At 44.3% G+C, this 22,053-nt stretch overlaps 1 protein-coding gene across 4 annotated transcripts in view; it reads left to right on the plus strand.

Annotated features, from left to right (window-relative positions):
• NTRK3 (neurotrophic receptor tyrosine kinase 3) overlaps window positions 1-22,053 on the plus strand; it is a 406,625-nt gene that overhangs the window by 270,201 nt on the left and 114,371 nt on the right. Inside the window, exon 13 of one of the 4 annotated variants that reach the window (XM_035131835.3) lies at window positions 19,350-20,332. The exons of the other annotated variants lie outside the window; for them this stretch is intronic. Within the exon in view, the coding sequence (XP_034987726.2) occupies window positions 19,350-19,471 (122 nt within the window). The 3' untranslated portion in view covers window positions 19,472-20,332. Of the gene's footprint in view, window positions 1-19,349; window positions 20,333-22,053 lie in introns of those variants that run through there. 4 annotated transcript variants of the gene reach the window in all.

Genomic DNA, 22,053 nt, shown 5'->3' on the forward strand with positions numbered 1-22,053 from the left:
TTTCAGACAGATGATTTTCTCAGCCCTATCTAGAGATGCAAGAGATTGAATTTAAAGGATGTTCTCTGCTACTCAGCTATGGCCCTTCCCTGGAACTGTGAGTCAGATGTGTGTCCTGCAACAGTAGCCATTAATCTTTCCAAACCAATGACCCACTGCAACATGAGACCCACTTTTAATTGTCTGTGCCCTTCTCTTCTCTCTCTCAGGGAATATCTGTCTTCTCACGGGGACCCTTTGGAACTGTAGTTCAGTGAGAGGGGGGAGGAAGCTTTCTAACAAATGATTTTTAGCACCTGCATCAAGCTACAATTCCCAGGATATGAGGGGGGAGGGGGAAGAGAGAAACAACGGCCTTTAAATCAGTATAGATCAGGTATAAATTGCTAATGTAGACCTCCTGTCACTGTCTTTCTCTTTCATTTCATTTCATTCCATTTATTAGACTTATTAGTCACTTGTCACACACAGGTCTCCAAGAGACTTACAGTAGTAGTAGTAGTAGTAGTAGTAGTAGTACAGTGGAACCTCGGTTTACAAACACCTCGGTTTATGAATTTTCGGTTTACGAACGCCGCGGACCCATCTGGAACGGATTGATTCACTTTCCATTACTTTCAATGGGAAAGTTCACTTCAGTTTATGAACAGACTTCCGGAAGCAATTACACCCATGCTTCGGGTTAAGTACGCTTCAGGTTGAGTACTCCGCAGACCCGTCTGGAACGGATTAATCCACTTTTCATTACTTTCAATGGGAAAGTTTGCTTCAGTTTATGAACAGACTTCCGGAACCAATTGTGTTCATAAACCGAGGTACCACTGTAGTAGTGGTAGTAATACCATAAGGGGGGAAGTGGGGAGTCATATAATACATTAATATTTCATATAACATAACATCTATTGAAAATGCTCAAATAATAAGCAAAGAAGTACAGTGAAACCTTGGTTTTCGATCGTCTTGGAAGCCGAACGATTTGGAACCCAAACGCCAAAAGTAATTGCTTCCGTTTTCGAACGCGCCTCTGAAGTCGAATGGCTTCCAAGGCTCATTTTTCATTTTTGTGTGTGTGTCATTGGCTTTGCAGCCAGCCCATTGATCCTTGGCTTTTGAACGTTTCAGAAGTTGAACGGTCTTCCGGAATGGATTACGTTTGAAAACCGAGGTTCCACTGTAGTCTGATCCACTGATTAATAAATAAACCGAAGTAAACAAAACCTCTTCCTCCCCTTACTCCAACCAACAGTTTCCCCCCTTCAACTTCCCCAACCCTCCCAGAGGTCAGTTGTGGGTGGGGCCAACATCTCTCCTCTCCCTTCAGAGGGGATGAGTAGCACAGCAAAGCAGAAAGATGGTAACAAACATTTTTACCAGCTTTGCAGTTGACCCGGCTCTTGTTGTTCTCCTGCTGCTGGTGGGGGCACAGAACAGATGAATTCCTGCCTTGGAATTTATCTTCCCACCTGAAGCCAAGGCCAGCTGTTGCAAATCTTTCCCTACCACCCCCCCACACACCCTATTTTCCTCTTCAAATACACTGATATGACCTTAGGTTAGGTCCCAGCATGCTACTTGAAGACAAGTGTTCTACAACTTATACCAACATCCTTTGTGGTACTCAGGGGTTACATGGTAACAGTTGATGCTACTGTCTGGACAGCGGTCTTCCATGAGAAGTGTAGGGGGTGGGTGGGTCCTCTTTGGGTGGTAATTGTTTTATTTCTTCATTCACTTCAAAATGTGATCAGTTAGCCCTGCTTCAGACCCTTCCACTCATTATGCTGAGTGAGGCCTGGACTTTTGTCCCAAAGACCAGGCGGCAACAGGTGCTCTAGGGATCCTGAACCAATAAGTTGAGGTGAAAGCATCTTCTCCAGGCAGGGGTGGAAGAGCCTGACTATTTCAATTCTCCACGTTTCTTCAGCAATTTCCATTTTTAAAAAGACTCATGAAAATTCTTCAGTGTTAATTTTATGCAAATTTCTCCTATTAGACCCGTTCTTATCTCAAGTTTTGACTAACGTACGTAATTTTTGCAAGCAACAGCTCCCAATAACATGCATTTTTCTATGTTAGCTTTATTTTAAAAATATTCATTTGCATGCATATTTTCTCCTAATAAATGCATTTTTGTAAATATTGGTTGGTTGGAGAACTGCACCACAAAATTCAATTAAGTGCAAATTTCAAAGGGTGTCTGCGTATCAGTTCTCATACTGTTTCGGAAAATGCAGGCTTTATCAATTCAGCTTTAAATGAATGGAATTTCTCCCTCATCCCTCATCCCTATCTTTTTAATTTTTTGTTTTGTTTTGTTTTGTTTCTCTGAGTGTTGTGAATGTAGGAAGCTGTTTTACACCAGCTCAGATCATTGGTCCACTTAGCTCGCTATTGTCAATGCTGACTGCCAGGAGTTCTCTAGGGTTTCAGGGAGGGGACATCACCGGACCTACCTGGAGATGCTGGGGATTGAACCTGGGACCTTCTGCATTCAAAGCACATGTCTCTACCATGGACCTACGGCCCTTTCCTGAACTGTGGGAGCCAAGCATAGGTTTAGCATCTGCACAGTCTTCACTAACTGCCTGTGGCTCTCCAGGATTTCAGACAGGAGTCTTTTCCACCTCTTTGTGGAGGTGCTAAGATTGAATATGGGACCTTCTGAATGCCCTACCACTGTGCTACCGTTCTTGACTAGGAACACAGGAAACTGCCATATCCTAAGTCATGGAACCTTGTTAACAATGACTGGCAGCAGATCTCCAGCATTTCTGACTGGAGGCATCCCCAGCTGTACCTGGAGATCTAGAATGATAGGATTGTAGAGTTTGCAAGGGACCCCATGGGTCATCTAGACCAACCCCCTGCAATGCAGGAATCTCAACCAGATCGTACATGACAGTTGACCATCCATACTCTGCTTAACCCTGGGGCCTCTTGCATGCAAGTTCTCATCCCCAGATGACTCAATCAAAGGTGACTTTATCAATATAGGTGTTTCCCTTCTACCCAGGGTCACTCCCTTTCCTTTTTCACTTTCATGAGATTTTACTGATCTTTACATCCCAGGAAAGCAAAGGAAAGGAGTAAAATGTAGACAAGTGGGGAGGTGGAAAGTAGCCGGGTGGGGAGGCTGGGAGCTCAAGACTAATAAAGAAATTACTAGCGTACTACATTATGAATTGGATGAATTTTTAATAGCCGGGAATGTGGTTGATTTATAATGCATCAGTCCTAGCCTCCAGAGCCCGTTGCTGCTTAATAAATAAATGACAGGCCCCCTTGTATTAAAAGTATCCGTCATCTTACATCACTGCCATACAATTTATGGTGGAGTATCAAGGGCTGGATGGAGCATCCCTGCAGAGCAGACAAGCACCACCTGAGCAGGGACAAAAGAAAGAGGAATAGATTCCCCCCACTGCTGTCTGGGCTCCTTATGGCCAGAAGCTGGTGCAATTTGGGCTGGCTGATGCAGGAAATAATGTGTTTCCACTGTTCCCTGTTTGGGCCACTCCATGGGTTCATAATGATTTGTGCTCATGATGGTATTGGGAAGTTTATACATGATTCTGTCTGCAAAAGATTTAGTATATGGATAAGAACATAAATGGCGGCTCTTGGATCAAGCCAATGGCTAATCTAGTCCACCATCCTTTGCTCACAGTGGCCAACCAGATGCCTGTGGGATCTGGATGCCAAGCAGGATCTCAGCACAAGATCACTCTTCCTCCTGTAGTTTCTAGCAAGTGATATTCAGAAGCATTACTACCTCTGACCATGGAGGCAGGGCATAGCCATCACTGTCTCCTGTGGGAGAATTCTATAGTTTAACTATGCACTACTTGAAAAAGTACTTTCTACTATTCTCAAAATTCCAATATTCAGTTTGTAATGTCCATGAGTTCTAGTGGTATGAAAGGAGGAGAAAACCCTTTTCTCTTCATTTTCTCCATATCATGAGTGATTTTATAAGCTTCTATCATGTCACCTCTTACTCCCCTTTTCTCTAAATTAGAAAATCCCAGATACAGTTTCATTTACAATTTGAGCAGGTCCTGTAGTTTCCTGCTGAAATCCTGTAACTTTTCATGCCACAAATATCCCATGGGCCAGGGGGTTGTCCCTCTTTTGTTGTGCCATGGTATAAAAGTGTCCTTCTAGACAATAATAACGTGGTAACCTTCGGAAAGTGTTGCAGAATAAATTTTAAAAAAAGGAAAGGTATGTGGATGGCCCAATTTAATCCACCCATAATGCACTATTATTGTGTCAATGGCATGTTGCAGAACACGCCAACCAAAAAAACAGAATCTTGGAGGGGTCTAAGCATCTCAAAACACAGGACCTAGCAAGGAGAGCCAGTTGGTGTGTGTGTGTGTGTGTGCACGCATGCACGCACGTGCACGCACGCGTTAGTTGTAGCTCAACCAGCCATGCTGGCCATAATGTCTGTAAGTTCCTATATCAGAGGCAACATGCCTTATCCTCCATGATTTCTCTCACTCACGAAAGTGGCTTTATGGAGTGAGATGGTGGGATGGAATGCAACAGTGGCCATTGCCCTGCCTTCCTCTGGACTCCTGTCACATGGAGACAGCACATAGGTTGGGCACTTGTGCATTACCCAGAAAGAAGGGAAGAAAGCATCACCCAAAAAGAGAAGGAATGCCTCACCCAAAAGGAGAACAACAATTGGCATAACATTTGCACATTGCAATGGGGTCATGAAGAGTCGGACACGACTAAACAACAACAAATGTATATCTGTAGATGCAGAGGTAGAAATAGCTGCTATAACTGAAACGGAAATGAAAACATCTCACTGTACTGAGATGTAGTGACCCGTGTGCTTCCCCAGTTTGCTGTCCAGGTGGGAATGGTTGACATACACTTTCAAGTCCCCTGATCTCCCTTCTGATGGTTCTTTATCTTTAAGACAGACTTAGACTGGGGAGCCCTTCAAGTAGAGGACTGTCTTTTTTTAAAACACAGGAGATACCGTATGGCCACCCCAACAGCACATGACACTATTGACATGGTTAATATGCACTCCTTAGCGGGGGAGATAATGTGGAACACATACCGGGATGTATCCAATGCTAGCCCTACTTGGGGTAGACCCCATTGAAGTTAACAAACATGACCAAACAGGGCCCATTAATTTCAACATTTCTACTCTGAGTAGAACTTAGCTGGATACAAGTCAACAGTTAGTCTCAATTCCTCCAACCATCCACCATTGTGAATGGAAGCCTTTCTGAAATGCTCTATGATAGATCGTGCAGAAGAACTACAAAGAAATCTACATTTTTCCTGCTGTCTCCCTTCTTTCTCTTGCTGTTTCCGTGGGTGGGTGAACTGTGGTGACTCCATGGGACTCACAATTCAGTGGCCAGCCCAAATGGATGCTCTGAGGGGAGGGGAGGGCATTGCCTTATTTATTACATCTCTCCGTGGTAGCATAAATGCTTAATAGATATGGGCCTTATGAATAATACAGAAGCCTGTATCTAAGCAATTACAAAGCTTTTCTTATACATTGGATCTCCAGTGTCAAAGACTATTAATGATCTTCCCTACCTCTTCCTCTGCTGAGGGCAATTACAGAATCCGGGGATGGAAGGACTTGATGCAATGGGGGATACAGATACATCGTGGGAGCGGGGGCACTAATGTGCTATTCAATCACTGTTTGCTCTGGGAAATTTCAGTGAGGAAAGAGATATCACTTACATTTTGCTAATTTTTGCCTCTGCCCTCCTTGGGTCTTCTAAAATGGTATGTGATTGCAAGCAGTTCATTTAGCCCATTTAATGTGCATGCCGAGTCGTGAGTGATGCATTAATTAGAGCTAACAATTCAGGATGTTTCCTTCCTTCCAAGCCTGTTAATTCTGTTGAAACAGGTGATACATATTTCTGAGCAGATTCATGTCATATGAATTGTGCATCTCAAGTAGAGATGCCCTGGATATTATCCAGCTTTGATTTTTTTGGGGGGTGGGGGGGTGGGAGAGGGGGATGGATCGAGTCTGGATATTTTGGTACGGTAGATTTCCTTTTGTCTCTTAAGGAACACTTTGATTTGTTTAATATTCTCTTCTGGGATTATTTCATGCCACTGAGTTCCCTAACTGCAACTTCTTCAATACCATTTCAATATGTTCTGGTTGCCTTTACTTTCTCTTTCCAGGATTTGTCATGCATGAGATCCTACCCTATCAGGGATCAAGTCATGATACACTGTAGCCAATCAGTTTTAGCTGTGTGATGATATCGGAGAGGGGAGCATCAATGAGTTAGTGAAACAAATATTAAATGGTTCCAAATTATTGGCATAGGAGGGTGTATTTTGAGTCAAAACTATGAATGCTACACTGCAAATAGTTTAGAGTCTTCTCTTATTCTGTAGGGAAAGAACCAGGCCCATAGACTGGGTGGAAGTCTCTCTGTGGCCCTGTTGGATTCACAACTCCCATTAGCCTAAGTCAGCAACATCTGGAGTTCCCCAGGTTCCCTGCCCCAGATGTACACACTTCCCTGAAAATAATTCCCCTTGAACTCTCTGGGACCTACTTCTGAGTAAGAGTAAGACATGTATAGGATTGTACTGTGAGGCTGAGTCCTAGACACAATTACTTACAAGTCCCATCAAACTCCAGGTGGCACACATAGTTCTACTCCTTTCCATTTTATCCTCGCAACAATTTTGTGGGATAGGCTAAGCTAAGAGACAGTGACTGGTCACCAGAAGGCTTTGTGGCTGAGTGGGAGTTTGAACCCTGATCTCCCAAGTCTTATTCCAGTACTCTAACCACTATACCACATTGGCTCCATAGCTGCCAAGTTTTCCCTTTTCTCGCGAGGAAGCCTATTCAGCATAAGGGAAAATCCCTTTAAAAAAGGGATAACTTGGCAGCTATGATTGGCTCCCTGAGATGCCCCTCTCCTGTAAAATACATTCTGACTTGTTTCCATTCCAGCTGCAGCACACCAAAGTATCTTGGAATTAATGGAACTGTCTTGGAACTTTTTGGTGGTATGAGGTCCTCCTCCTCTTTTTTAAACTTTTTTTTTATTAAAAAAATCAAAATAAAATCCCAGACTCTGCAACTCAAACCCTGATTTGAGTTGTAAATCTCCTGTGTTATTCTTTATTTTTTTTAAACCCCCCCCCGCCATGTCCCTGCCTTGTGTACTTTTTGCTTCTTCCTCCTCGGACTCCTTCAGGATGGGAATTGGGGAGGAGACAATTGCCGCCCACTCAGAAGAGCTCTAAATCCTGCCTGGGAGGCTGGTGCCAAGAAAATGACACATCAAGGCAGAGGAGGCTGCTTGGATTCAGCTATCCCTGGACCACAGCATTGTGAAGTCCTTGTTAAGTTACTATTGCTCTCCAGCAACTTAGTCAGGATGGGGTGTGTAAGAGAGAGACTTAAATGTGGTCTTTTAGGAGCAGCTGTCAGGAACTTTTTCAGTGTTTAGGGCTGCATTCTCTTGCAGGAAAGTTATCAGCTACCACATACTGGTGGCAGTGAGTTGGGCTAAAGCAAAAGTGGGTGCAGCCAAAGCAAATGGTGGGTGGAACATTCCTTCTCTCTCTCTTTCTCTCTTTTTCTCTGGGGGCAGAGAACATTCAAGGAAGTGTTGAACTGCCTGCCCACCTGTATTCTATACATAGGGATGGAGGTGAAATTTGATTCTATTTACCTTTAAAGGCAAATCACCCTAATTCACATTTTGTGAAACAGCATGTAAACCAGGCATCCCCAAACTGTGGCCCTCCAGATGTTTTGGCCTACAATTCCCATGATCCCTAGCTAACAGGACCAGTGGTTGGGGAAGATGGGAATTGTAGTCCAAAACATCTGGAGGGCCACAGTTTGGGGATGCCTGATGTAAACCAAATACAGCCATCCTTTTAAATTTGCCCTTCTCCAAGACAGCTGTCCAACAAAATAATGTGCACAAAAATGTAGACATTTGTTAAAATGTGCCTAGAAATGCATATATGGGTGAAAATAACATACAGAAATGGCATTATATTGGGGAAAATGCCTTGCAAAAATACGTAGTTTGGGCAAAATTGCATTAGACATGACTATGTTAGGGAAAATTTGCACTAAAATGCTCTCACATTCCCTGCGTTTTGGACACCATGATCTCGCATGATTTTGTGCTGAGATCATGCCCTGAAAAAGTGCTTTGGGGTGGCACAATCATGTGTGGCACCCCAAAATGTGTGTTTTTGGGTGCCATGCAAACAAGGCCCTGAAAAAAGCAACTTTGGGGCTTTGATCTCACACAGGGTATGATAGGTAGATGATAGATAGATAGATAGATAGATAGATAGATAGATAGATAGATAGATAGATGATAGATAGATATTGATAGATGTGTATTTCGCAGGTAACGTCATGAAGTCCGGACTTGCCTCTTGCTTCTTACCCCCATCCTTTGTGCCTTTCTCTCTCTGGGATGGAGGCTGGCATTATCAATCCTGTTGTTCATTCGCGGATTTATAGAGGTAGGCAATGGGTTTTCCCAAATGTTTCTTTCAAGAAGATGACGCCCCTTGGAGTGCAAAGGCACTTCCAGAGACCCTGTTTATGGAGCATTCATCCTGATCCCCCCCCCCCGAGATATTAGATGATGTCAGGTATTTAATGAACATTCATTCTAAAATAAGTGCAGGGAGATTAGATGCTGCAGCACCAAGCAAGCTGTATCCCGTACTTTCCAGTTCATTTTCCCATCATTTACTGCAAAAAGTCCAGTGTTTGGGGGAAATAGATTTTGTGTGAAAAGACCCCAGTGCCGTACGCTAAGATAGACCACTGGTACATCCTGCTTAGCCTTGAGCATTATGGGAAGGCACAGGATCAGCACTTCTGAGCTGAATTCTTTCTTTCTTTCTTTCTTTCTTTCTTTCTTTCTTTCTTTCTTTCTTTCTTTCCCTCTCTCTCTCTCTCTCTCTCCTCTCTCTCTCTCTCTGTGTAATTGCTGCATTAAAAGAAATAATTCTCTTTCCTTCTCCGCAAAGTGCAAACACACTGTATGTCCACAACAGGGCCATAATGGCCTAATTCAATTATTGAGGGTTACGTTCCATGTACTGCTGTCTGATTTTCTTGTCAATCAATACAAACTTCATTTTAAAAAGCAAGCTAGTGTTGGGGAATATAGGGGAGGGGGGTGGAGATGCTGGGGAAGGTTGAAGCCCAGCAATTATGTAAGGTCTGCAGAACTTGTCTTTTGCTATTTGTAGCAAGTTTGCTCCCCCTCCCCCTGAAGTTATGTGGAACACTTGGAAACAAGACAGTCTTGTTGCAAATGGTAAACTGAAGACTAGTGAGAATCATAGATCCCACTGTATTATTTTAATCAGGGGCAGGTCTTCTCTTGAAAATAAATTGGGTTTTTGATACTGGATGATCAAAAAGTCCTCCTACAGTGTTGAGGCAACTGCAGGAGGGTTGCATGGGCCAAGGCATCAGGCAGCAAGGAAGAAGAAGCAGGCATCAAATAGGATAACCCAACAAAAAGTATACCTGGCCTCCAGCTGCATCTTTCTGGGAGAAGGTAGCAGCCAGAATTGCACCATCCCTGAGGCAACAACTCACATGTAACAGCTGTTGTGTGGAGGCACTGATTCTGTGTGGTGCAGGATGTTGTTTTGCTGTTTTGCAAGTGGATTTCCCAAGAGGAAAGCCACTTATGAATCAGCACCCTGCCATATTGAAACATCCATGCAACAGCTGTTTAATCCTGTAGAGTACAGGGCACTCCTCGCCAGTGGCTTCCCTACAGAGGAGCCACTTCAAAAGGAGCAACCCCACAGAATTCATCCCTCTGTTCTCAGATGGGAAGTGGGGAAGGCGACACAGCATCGACTTCCCATGCTCCCTCACAGCCATATGTTTCATTAGGTTTTCCTTTTTTAAAAATTTTTTTTAACTAATTAAACTTTAGCCCCACTAATTCCGAGCTGGTTCCAGGGGAGGTTGGTCCTCAGGTTGGCTCAGTGTGGATTGGCCTAACTGGATCGGGGCCATGGGGCAGATCGGCTGGAGGATATGTGCTGCCCTGCAGGGAAGGTATAAAGCTGCCTTATCTTGAGTCTGACCATGGATCTATCTGGCCCCAAACTGTCTCCTCTGACTGGTGCTCCAAAATTTCAGACAAAATCGCTTTCCCAGCTTCACTTCCTGACATATTTTTTCTGACTGAAAATGCCAGGCACCATGACCTCCTCAGATGGAACGTAGACTGCTTGGGATGGTCCTTTATACCAACCTTTATCAACCTTGTTCTCCATCGGATATTTTGGACCATCAGCCCCAGTCAGCACAGCTGGCGGTCCAAAACATCTGATGGAGAACAAGGTTGGCAACTTCCTGCTCATCTTTCCATTTCTGTTCCCTGCCTGAATACAGGCCCTGAATCAAGAGGAAGGTTCAGGCATCTTGAAATTGTCTCAGAACAAGGTTAGCCCCCAACCCACATCCTCATATGGAAACCAGCTAAGTGCAAAGATCAATGTATTCACCGCTGAACATTTCCTGGAGAATCATTGCATCCTCCCTCATTTACTTGATTATCTTGAGGGTGAATCAATCAAAGGAATGGCAATGCATGTTGCACAGGCTACAACCCTGTGGGTGTCCATTAGAGGGCTATCTGCCCAGTGATAATGGAACTGCTGATTAACAAGCATGCAGCGCTGTGGCTTGGGCATTTATTTGTTTCAAGGAGAAGAACTGCTGCTTGATGACAGTCCAGCATTTAGCAGCTGGTTTGTTAGCATCCTGCTGCCCTGAATGCTTCACATAACTCACTCAGATGGTGCCGGCTTTGTTTGTCCATCCATCTCCTGACTTTCTTGCAAAAGACAATGGTCTGGGAATTTGGTGGAGAACTTGATCTACAGTAATTTGGGAGGCAGAGAGAGAAAGTTTCCTTGGATTTGTTGCTGGGGCCTGGAACTGCTACAGCCACTGCGATGCTCTCCAGAAGTAGTGGGTGCATTGTTAAATTGTGGAACATTGTTAAATTGTGGAACCTGCTCACACAGGAGGTATTGATGGCCTACAAGTTGGATGGCTTTAAAAGAGGAGTAGACAAATTCATGGAGGAGAAAGTTGCCGCCACAGTCGGAAGCAATAGTGCTTCTTCTGAATATACCGGTTGCTGGAATCCTCAGGAGGCGAGAATGCTCTTGTGTTTGGGCCTCACTTGCTGGTTTCCCACAGGCATCTGGTTGGCCACTGTGACAAACAGGATGTTGGACCAGATGGGCCATTGGCCTGATTTAGCAGGCTCTTCTGGTGCTTTTATGAACAACAATTCCCATCAGCCTTTCGAGAATGGCCAGTAGCTAGGGGTGGTGGGAGCTGTAGTACAAAGCATCTCAAGAGCTTCCCATTGGCTGTCCCTGAAGTAGTGGGTCTGAAGACCAGGCAAGGACAGATATTTATCTCCAGGTATATTTATATGAGACCTATCCAGAGACTTTGCATTGTTTGCCAATCATTTAATTAATTAATTGAATGAATGAATGTATTAGCTGCCCTTCACTAGCAGGTCCCAAGGTAGGTTACAGCAATTTATACTTTAAAAATTCAGAATAAATCAGATTACAACCACACGTCTCAGGTGTCAAAGACCAGGGTAAAAGGCGCACCTTCAGCATTTGCCAAAAGCTGTACCCTCCATGTTATTTCCACAAATATATGCATTTCACGCACGCTTTGCCATAGTATATGCATTTTTGTACACATTATTGGCATCGCAGAATTCAGATAAGTGCAAATTTTGAAGGACACCTATGCTTTGGTACACATGCTGTTTTGGGAAATGCAAATTGGGGAAGTTTGCCTTGAAATGTGAACTAAACCAAATCCCCCTCCAACTCTCCATTCCCAAACTAATCTTCATGGATCAACTGGAAGGGGACTATGAGAGTGTGGAGTTTGTGAGAGTGTGGAGTACCCACACCCACCACTGACACGTGGACCCCAGAGGCTTGATGAAAAGTGAATGTTAATGCCCTCCCCTTGTAAAAATTCCCATAATGTCTGAACATAGCTATTCTTTGGCTGTCTTCCTCTGTATCATTTGATATCCAGTCCATCCTGGCCTTTGTAAACATCTTGGCTAGACATGAAATTCTCTCGTATCCTCCCTGGACATTTATGCTGTGTGGCCCATATGTGTGGGTAAAGGAGTTCTCCCCTTCCATGACCTCCTGAACACCCCTGGCTTGGGTCTAGTGAAAAGTGTGATGGATTGGCCTGACATCCTTGGCAGAGTTTCTTGGCCCTGTGATGGGAGGTCTCGGCACACTGTGGGAAGATATACTCCTTTTGCTCCCGCAGAAGAACATGTCAGGGTCGCAATGACCGACAGGAAGCTGCCAACTTGGCACCGCTGCAGTTCAGCTTATTGTGGGTCTTGATTAAGCCTCCCTCCTGGAAATGATTCCTTCTTCCCCCACCTCCCCTCTTGCTCTAGTAAATGCTCCCCCTCCCTCATTTTTGTTCTGGGTCTTTACACAGGGCAGTGGTTGGGGGAGTGGTCGAGATATTTGGGGTCTATGTCCTTTCTAGTCTATCAGACCGCAGCATTTAGCACTTTGGAATCATTCCATTCCATTAAAGTATTCCAGGAAAAACAGACGTGTGACCTCAGCTAATAGAGGAATGTCTTGTATTTAACAGGGAAACAGCAGGGTTCTGATAGGTGGAGGAAAGGGCTCCTGTGGAAAGTTTAATGATTCCAACATTAAAGATCCCATGGTCATAATATGGAAGTCTCAGAGGGGTGGGGGAGGAATTGGATTGACTTCTTTTTTTATTTGCTTTTCATCCCTATTCATTAATGGCCACCCCATAACCAAGGTCCTTAAGCAGTGAAAGTGAGTGGTAAATTCATATTCGTCAAACAGCGGCTGCGTACACACTACATTTTACTCTAGAATCAACGGAGACTGAGTACTTGTTTGTTTGTTTTTTCCCTGTGTAGCCCATGCACAGTCTAGAGAAATCACATGTTTTTTGCCTCTGAAAGTGCTTCTTCAGAAACAGGTTTCATTCTGAAAATAAAAAAGCTCAATGCAGGTTGATTCTGCATTGTGCTGCAGTGTGTTCATTTGAAAGCAGGTGTGGGTGGTCCTGGCAATGGGGTGGGATTGAGGCCATAAACTGTCCAGTGATGATGTGGGTGGACTCATATCAAGATCACAGTCACCACTTACTTGTTCATTCACCTGGGGCTTGTGCAGAGTGGAAAACGTGTGGATTACCTAAACAAAGGGAGGGTTTTGAAACGTGTGTCGAGTAACCATGCCTACCCTTTTGGATCGCAGGATCTAGAATCGATCTAGACTGAAAGCAGCATATTCCAGATTGAGGGAAAACTACCTATTTGTGCTGCAAATGAGTTAATGTGGACACAGAGTCTCTGGGGCTCATTCACACGTGACTGTGTCTCTCTGGCTGACTGCAGCATCAAATAATAACTGCATGTGTGACATGAGCAGTTTTTGGTCCCACAGCTCCAAGCAGACCTTCCATGGCACTTCAGACTTGGGTTTTGGAATAACAGTCAGGCACACATTTAGATACATTTCAGTGGTCAGTGGAATTATATTGTTATAAGAATCCTGTGACAGGTAGAATGGGAGCACCACTTCAGCAATTAAGTGTGTATGTGTGTTGGTTTAAAAACAAACAAACAGGTGGAAAAGTAGTAGCACAGCAGGAAACCAGATGGACTAGAACTTTTGTGTGCTTTTCTCTCTCCCACTGTTTGTTAGTTACAGGAAGTTATTACATTGGAGAGCACACAAAAATGACGCCCACCACCTACAATCTGAAGCAGTATGGTGGCTATGCTCTACCTCCACTGTTGGAGGCTGTATGCTTCTGAATGCCTGTGGCTGGTGATCATGAATGGAGAGAGAGCTGTTGTTCTCAGGTCCTGCTTTCAGGCTTCCCATTGGCATCTGGTTGTCCACTGTGAGAATAGGATACTGGACTAGATGGGCCATTGGTCTGACCCAGCAGGATATTCTTATGTTCTCACAGTCTAATTAACCACACCAAAATTCAACCACCCAGGTGAGCAGCAGAGTTGAGAGACCCTTGGCAAATTAATGTCCTGTGGGTCTGTAATGTTGTGCTCCAGGAATGGTGTGGGGTGTGTGTTTGTGACCTTGATGACACCCGCAACTTGAGGTAGCAGCTATTCCTACTTTTCTCTTTCCTGACGTCCTTGAAGTGGACCTAACCTCTATGGCAATGAAGCGGTTCCATAACTGACAGCAGTCGTAAAACATGGGAGGTGTTTAGGGGCACCTGTCTCCCAATGCCCTGGAAGTTGAGTTGGTGGCGGTGATTCACACTGCTTAACATCCTCCTCAAGTGATTTTACCTGGTTGTAATGTGTCTTGGAATTCACATAATGCCACTGGCTTGTCTGGATGGAGAATAGAGAGGGGTGGGTGGGGGTGGGGGTAGAAACTAGCCTATTGTTTTGGGTTTCTTGCTTTGTTTTCAAACTAGGGTACCATTGGCATGTGCAGGGGTGGAGCAGGCGGGGGCATGGGTGGTACACCCCGGGCACCGCCCTGGAGGGGGTGTCACTCGGGGCCGCGCCCCCACCCCGCGATCGGCGCCTCCAAAGCCGCGCGCCTCGCTCCAGCCACAAACTCCAGGTAAAAAGCCCGATCAGCACGACAGGCACGCCGCGCTGAGCAGGCTTTTTACCTGGAGTTTTGTAGCTGGAGCGAGGCGTGCGGCTTTGGAGGTGCGGGGGGCAGCGATACCCCGCCATGTAACGACACATGTACAGCATCCCGCTGCGCATGCGTGTTACGTAGCGCGGTATCGCTGCCCCCCACAGGCTTTTTACCTGGAGTTTGTAGTTGGAGCAAGGCGCGCAGCTTTGGAGGCGCAGGGGGCGATACCCCTCCACGTAACGACGCATGTGTCATTACGTAACACGCATGTGTTGTTATGTAGCGATGCTGCGCCCACCCAGGTGCTTGGCAATTTGCCGCCTTGGGAGTTGTGGCGCCTCCCTACGCCCCTGGGCATGTGAGCCACAGAAAGTGGTCCAGAAAAGATTGTGGCCCTGGGGGTCAAAACAGTTCCCCACCCCTGCTCTATAAAGTGAGATGAAGTGCCTCTTTCTTTGCATTTAAGAATGGAGAGATAGAAATCCAGAAAAAGTGGGAGCAGGGGCAGAGAAGGCAGGGGAAGATGTGTTAGAACTGTTGAGAAGGTGAGCAGCTAGGGCCAAGGGGCATAGTGAGCTCTCTGTGACAAGCAGCATCATTTCACCTGTCCTTCCAGCCTCCCCCCTCCAGCCACTGCCTTCCTGTTGTTTAGGATTGACTTCATGATGTGTAGACCAACCTCAACCCAACCTCAGTCCTTTGTCTCCATCAGCAGTCGTCAAAACCTTCCATATTCATGCTTCGCCTCTGTTTCATTATTGGCGAGAATGTCGTCTCCAGCAACTGGCAAAGAGGGAAAGGAACAAACCCTCTCCTTGCCCAACATGCCCGGACATTTTCATAATTTTCATTATGGTTTGGATAGCTTTGGGCCTTCAGGTACGGTGTGGACATTTTCTTCCATTTTCCCCTTTTGGGAAAAAAAAATCCTTGTTTTTTTAAAACAACACAACAATACATAGACAGCTTTGTTTTCAATGAAGTTTTGCAAAATCAAGGCCCAACCTAGTTGTCATGTTGGGAGGTCCATCACCTTTTGGGTTATGCTTTTTTATATATAAAAAATGTTATATGTGGCTGAGTGGGAAGAGATCTCAATTCAGAACAGAAATGCAGCATTCACACAGGTTTCCTGAACCAAATCATCCTCAATTTAAATCCCTACCCTTCTTTGGCCTTAATTTGAATTACAGTTTCATGTACACCTTTTTTTTTAAAGAAGATCTGGGGAAAGATTCCCTTACCATATTCTCTAGCTGTGACTATTGGTAACTTTTAGATTTCTAAGTAGGCAGTGGGAGACATTCACTTATACCAAACCCCAGCCTATTGGTAAGAATGCTGATCTCACATACGGTGAAAAAAATTATTTGAGCCAAGCAAGAGCCATCTTGGTTTCTGATCCATACGAAGCAAAACTGGGTATCAGGATAATTTGTGAGGAATCTGTAAGGGGAAGCGTAAGAGCATTTTCACACGTGGTACTAGAATTACCTTTGAGCCTCCTGCTTTCATTGTACACATGCAAATGATCTTTAGTATAGGGGGTAGGGGAGAAGTTTAAGATGTGAACACATTATTATCAATTTATGAAATGTAGAGACCACGTTTTGTTGCAAAGCAATCAAAGGAAAATTTCCAAGGGCTTCTAAGATATGCTGAATGAAAATAAAAGATCCTTGCTGCATTGGACTAAGGGTCAAATTACACATCATCCTTATTGCATACTGTGCAGTGAAATAATCTGTTTTTCTGTAACTGATTAAAGGTGCAGGGGGATTGTTACCCTGATTACAGAGTATAATTCCCCTTCACTTGAGAACCAATAAGAATCCCCCCCCCAAGCCCCATATACACCCTTCAATGGAGGTGGCTTTCTGAAGTTTGTCCCAACACTGGAAATTCAGAGGTATACTGCCTTTGGATATAAAAGTTTGATTTGGCTGTCATGAGAAATAACCATTGGTCAACCCTCTAAAGAATTTCTCTAATTCTTTTTGAAGCCTTCTAACCCATTGGCCATTACCGTAGGCCATATTGTTATATATGCTTTGTGTGAACAAGCTCCTCCTTTTGTCTGCTCTGAAACTATTGCCAATTGACAAGCAAGCCCAAAGCTCTACTATTACAAGAGAGGGAGTTCTGCCAGAACTCTTTAGGCAATATAATTTTTATATTTGTGTTACAGGCGCAGGAATTGTAAAAGGCCACCGAAGTCTCACGTGTGAAAATGCTCAAATAATAGTCAGGAAAATTTTTGCAGGTTATGATGTTGGCAGGGTATCGTTAAGAAATGATTGACCAATGTTTGGGTAGACCTCTCCCAACAGCGAAGGTGACACACAGGATCATCTCAGCCCTCAATTTATTCTCCTAAGAGGTACAACCACCCCAATGCAAAGGCCAAATTATTTGCCACCAAATATGGATCAATACGATCCTAGGAAGCTGCTTCACACTGAGTCTGACCCACAGGTCCTTCAAATTCAATACTGTCTACTCTGACTGGCAGTGGTTCTCCGGGGTTTCAAACAGGGATCTCTCCAAGCCCTAACTGGAGATGTCCGGAACTGATCCTGTGAACTTCTGCATTACAATAATGCTCTGCAACCTTTTCCTAATCAAGTTTGCCTGTTCTTTCAGAAGTCAGCAGTGTTTGCCATAAGCATCAGAATTTTTTTCTACCTGCTCCCCATCTAACTGGGTATGGGACCTTGGGCCTTCCAGATGTTGCTGAACTTCACCTCCCATCATCCCTGGTCATTGGGCATCCTTAATGGGAGTTGTAGTTCAGCAACATCTGGAGGGCTAACGGTTCCCCTCACCTGCCTTATCCCAAGCAGACTTTGGTGCAAGGAAAGATAGGACCACCCTACCCATTCTGGGATCACTTCCAACATTTCAAATAGGTTCAGACAGGTACATGAGATTTATGTCAATTGAAAAAGGAATTTATAGCATGGAAGAGGGCAGTGGACCAAGTGAGACAGCCGCTGTTCTGGGGATCTAGCAGCAAACCATGAAACATAAAATTTTGTTTGTTTTAACCTGGAGCTGCATTTTCAATTTAGATGTCCATTATAGGTGCTGTAAAAGTAAGCTAACTTTTACAGTCATTTTATATTGCTCTCCAATTACCGAAACATTCAGAATCCAGAAACCCATAACACTCTAGCAAAATTAAGAGCCAGTTCAACAACAAAGAGAGTAATTTGCCAGTCAACTAACTATAGTGCACAGGTGACCTCTAGGACATGATCTTCCCAATGTTGCTTGGCTACCTTTTCCATCATTCCTGCCTTTTGGCTGCGCTGCTTGGGGCTGGTGGGAGTTGGAGTCCAGCAACATATCTGTCCCAACATCTCCAGTTGACATAAACCAGAGACACCTGTAGATAGTTTAAGTGTGCGCTCTACTTATTAAGTAGATGAAATTAGAGGTTATGATCTGAGAAAACAAGTTTCATAGCATACAGGTGAAACAAATATAGACTTATTTACAAGGCTAGGCTTGGTCACATAAAATAACTCCTTTGTAAGCATGAGGGGACATTTCCAGATTATTACCAATAGGTGCAATGGCATCCGAGATGTGGCTATACATATTGCTTATTTACATAGCAATTGTTCCCACTCAAAGTGTGGAAAGGATTACTCAAAAAGTCACCACATATTGCCGTGTTAAATTTTATGACTGCAGGCATGTTGAGAACATGGAAGCAGTCCACATCATGCCTACAGAAGGGGTGAATGAGATCTCTGCATGGACCCATCCTCAAGGATTGGGGGTCTCTCTGAGCGAGTTGTCAGGTTGCCCTCTGAGAACACGATTCTGTACCCCCAACTGCCCAAATGTGATCACATAGATGGTTGCTCTTGTAGACAAAGGGAAGCAATGAAAGCTCAGGCCCATTCAGGTCATTTAATAAGAAATAAATTCACTTAAGGAAGGTGTCAAACTGAGAGGTCCCACTAAATATGTCTTGTGGTGCTGCTTACCCAAGGCTGGTTTCTGAGCACAGTTGAAAGGTATCCCCCATCCCCACCCCTGGGAATATAGCACCACCACTTTGCTGAAACTAAGCGGGTCTAGGGTAAGTCATTGCTCATCTGGAAAACACCCAGGGAATCCTATACATGCCATCTTGAGTTCCATGTTGGAAGAATGGCAGGTTTAAAGTGAAGGCGTGGCAGGAGGGTTGTGTCCAATTATGTTTCGCTCAAAGTAGACTGAAATTAATAGGAATGGTGAACTTTGGTTCATTATAATGGGTCTGCCTTGAGTAAAATTTTGTTGGATGCAACCCAGAGAAGTGGAAAGTAAAGAAGGCAAGCCTCTTATCTCCCTCCTCTAATTCAGAATGTGCCCTGCTCAATGCAGCTTTTAATTTTAATCTGATAGGAGGGGGAAGGTAGCAGTAGCTACTTTTATTCCTTTTAGTTCTTTTGAAAACAATTACATGTATGTCACTATCTCTCTGTTCTTTTCTAGTTTGGATCTTTATTTTGTGGGATTGCTTTATTCCCCCCCCCCTTTTTCTTTTTTTCTCTCTTCTCTGTGTTTTCTCCCCCCCCCTTTGTCTCCCATACCCCCTTTCCCTGCTTTAGGTTTCAGAGAAATTATGTTGAATCCAATAACCCTTCCTGGACATTCTAATCCTCTTAACCACCATGGCATTTATGTTGAGGATGTCAGTGTTTATTTCAGCAAAGGACGTCATGGCTTTTAAAAAATCACAAACAACGGTGCAAAGCAAAAAAACAAAGACAAAAACATATCAAATCAAAAACCTCCCTGAAAGGTTTCATTGTTCTGATGTCAAGTTTGTTGACTGTGCCCTTTGATCGCTGTGGGACACAGTGGGAGACTGCGGTCTGTATATGGATCAAAGCCGCCGCCTTGTGGGACTGGACCTCAGTCTGCACCACGCTGAAAAAGACCAAGGGGTTATATATATCATTATTTTTCTGTCACCAGATCACAGGGTTATTCTCCTCCTCTGTTGGTCACTGTGTTCTTTCCCTCCGTTGGTCACGGTGTTTCCAAGGCACAACAAGAGCAAAGCAGAGCAACAAAACAAAAACAAAAAAGTTTCTTTTTTTAAGTAAAGAACCTTGAAGGCGTCATCCTAGCAGTTGCACTTTGCTTAAATTTTTTTTTAAAAAAGAACGAAACCGACCAATTGAAGTCCAGCAACTTTAGCTGTGGCCCTTCCCACCTGGAATCCTTGTGACATCACAACATTCTGTTAAGGCCGCCTGCTAGATCAGTCACTCATGGTGGTGGCCAGGTAAATGGGAGATGCCCCCGTGGAAGAGAAGATGGGGAGTACAGAAGATGCTTTAACAGAGTGAAGACCCTTGGTAAGAACAAAGCCAGCCCCCCTCCACCCCACTTCTGTCCCCCCACCCCTCCGTCCACCTAGCCCCAAGCTGTTACACAGAAACGATGGGTGGTTTTTTTTTGTGACGGTGGAGAAGTTCTGCTACCCTACCTGGAGGAAAAGATACCAGTGGCTTTGGGTTTTGGTTTTGGTTTGTTTGTTGGTTTTTTTTAAAAAAAATACAAATGTCCTAGGAGGATCTTTCTGTTTGTGTGTGCGCGTGCGTTTTGTGTGTTAGAGCCTCTCTTCAGCTATCTCAGTGTTCCATTTTTTTTTGTACACCAGCCTCTTCCCTGCTGCTTGTATAATGGCTTTACCTGGAGGCGGGAGGTGTAGGGCATAGGTGGGGCTCTCCTGGACTTCACACCTGGATGGATGAGGTGTACTGATGCCAGTCAGTGATACGCCAATAGGTTCTAGGGCAGAGAAAGGGAAGCGTGGAAAGTCACACAAGTGTATTTTTCCACCCCCAATCTGCAAACCAGTAGTCTCTTTTGCCTTCCTGAACACCTCCTTCCACCACCATAACCTCCCATTTCTTTTTCACCGAGTTAGAGATGTATTATAATTCTGTTGTGCACACCAAATGGTTGGCTCAAGGCATACAAATTAAGCAAAGGGGAATCTGAGTCAAAATTTCGTTGCTTATTCTCTGACATAAACACAAATATTGATTCTGGACTTGGATCAATATTAATATCTATATGTAGACACATTCCTTTCTTCTTATCATTTTAACTACATCCCCAAAACTTCTCATAATGGTGGGAGTGGAAGGGTAACCAATCCTTGAATACTACTCTCAGGAGTTATTTTATGTTATTTTTTTAAAAACTTTATCTGGTAAGTATGTGTTCTATGAAATGACCAATATTAGATAGAGTTCTCTCCCCACCCCTTCAGATTCCAGGTTGAACATGCTTAGAAGATAATTTACTTATGCAAATCTGTTAAACACAGGCAGGCCTTCTGTTAAACAGTTTGCAGGATTCTAGCAGGTGGTAGAGGATCATGAGGTCTCTTATCAGCCCATGAGCGATGGAGACATCAATTTTCTCAAATGCTCTCTCCATATTATGTAGTTTCCAAAATTGCTCATTCTAGTTGGTAACTTCATAGGCGGGGTGGGGGGTGGGAGAATTTTGAAGCTTGAGGGTACCAGAGCTGAGGACATTCCACCAGCATTAAGTCTTTGGCGATGCCCTTTCATGCATCTGCTGGGATGTTCTCTTCAAATTTCTCCTCAGGATACTTCTCGAAAGCCATGCATCACTTTATTCTGTCTTTTGCCAGCCAGTTTGCACAGATAACCGAGTGAACTGGAGCCCAAATATAAAGCTAGCAGTTTTAATGAGATGACAGTGTAGACCAGACATCCCCAAACTTTGGCCCTCCAGATGTTTTGGACTTCAATTCCCATCTTCCCCGACCACTGGTCCTGTTAGCTAGGGATCATGGGAGTTGTAGGCCAAAACATCTGGAGGGCCGCAGTTTGGGGATGCCTGGTGTAGACACACACATTTGCCTCCTTTTCAAGACTGGAGGAGTGGATTTGGTTGTAATTAAATAAGAAACAAAGCAACCAAAATGTTAACCAAAGCGTAATTCTGAGAGGCTCTTTGTCAAAGCAGAGAATGCTGGGAAAGAATGTGGGCCTAATCTCCAGTTTGGGTTTCTTTCACAGGACCATTTGTCTTGCTTGTTGTTGTTTCTCAACCCAGATCTGAGGCTAACTCAACCTGTCCTGGTGTTGGTATTACAAATTTTCAGGAACACCATTACATTTCTCTCTCTCACTGTGATCAACTTAAGGCTCGTCTACACTCCCATTTGCCCCATGATTCCTAGTCACGAGTCTGAGAGGTTCTTCTTCTGTCTTACCGCTTTCCCTAAGAAAACCCACCAAAGCAAACGGCAATTGGGTTTTC

This window comes from Zootoca vivipara, chromosome 13 (assembly GCF_965207765.1).
Source record: "Zootoca vivipara chromosome 13, rZooViv2.hap1.1, whole genome shotgun sequence".
NCBI classification, from domain to species: Eukaryota; Metazoa; Chordata; class Lepidosauria; order Squamata; family Lacertidae; genus Zootoca; species Zootoca vivipara.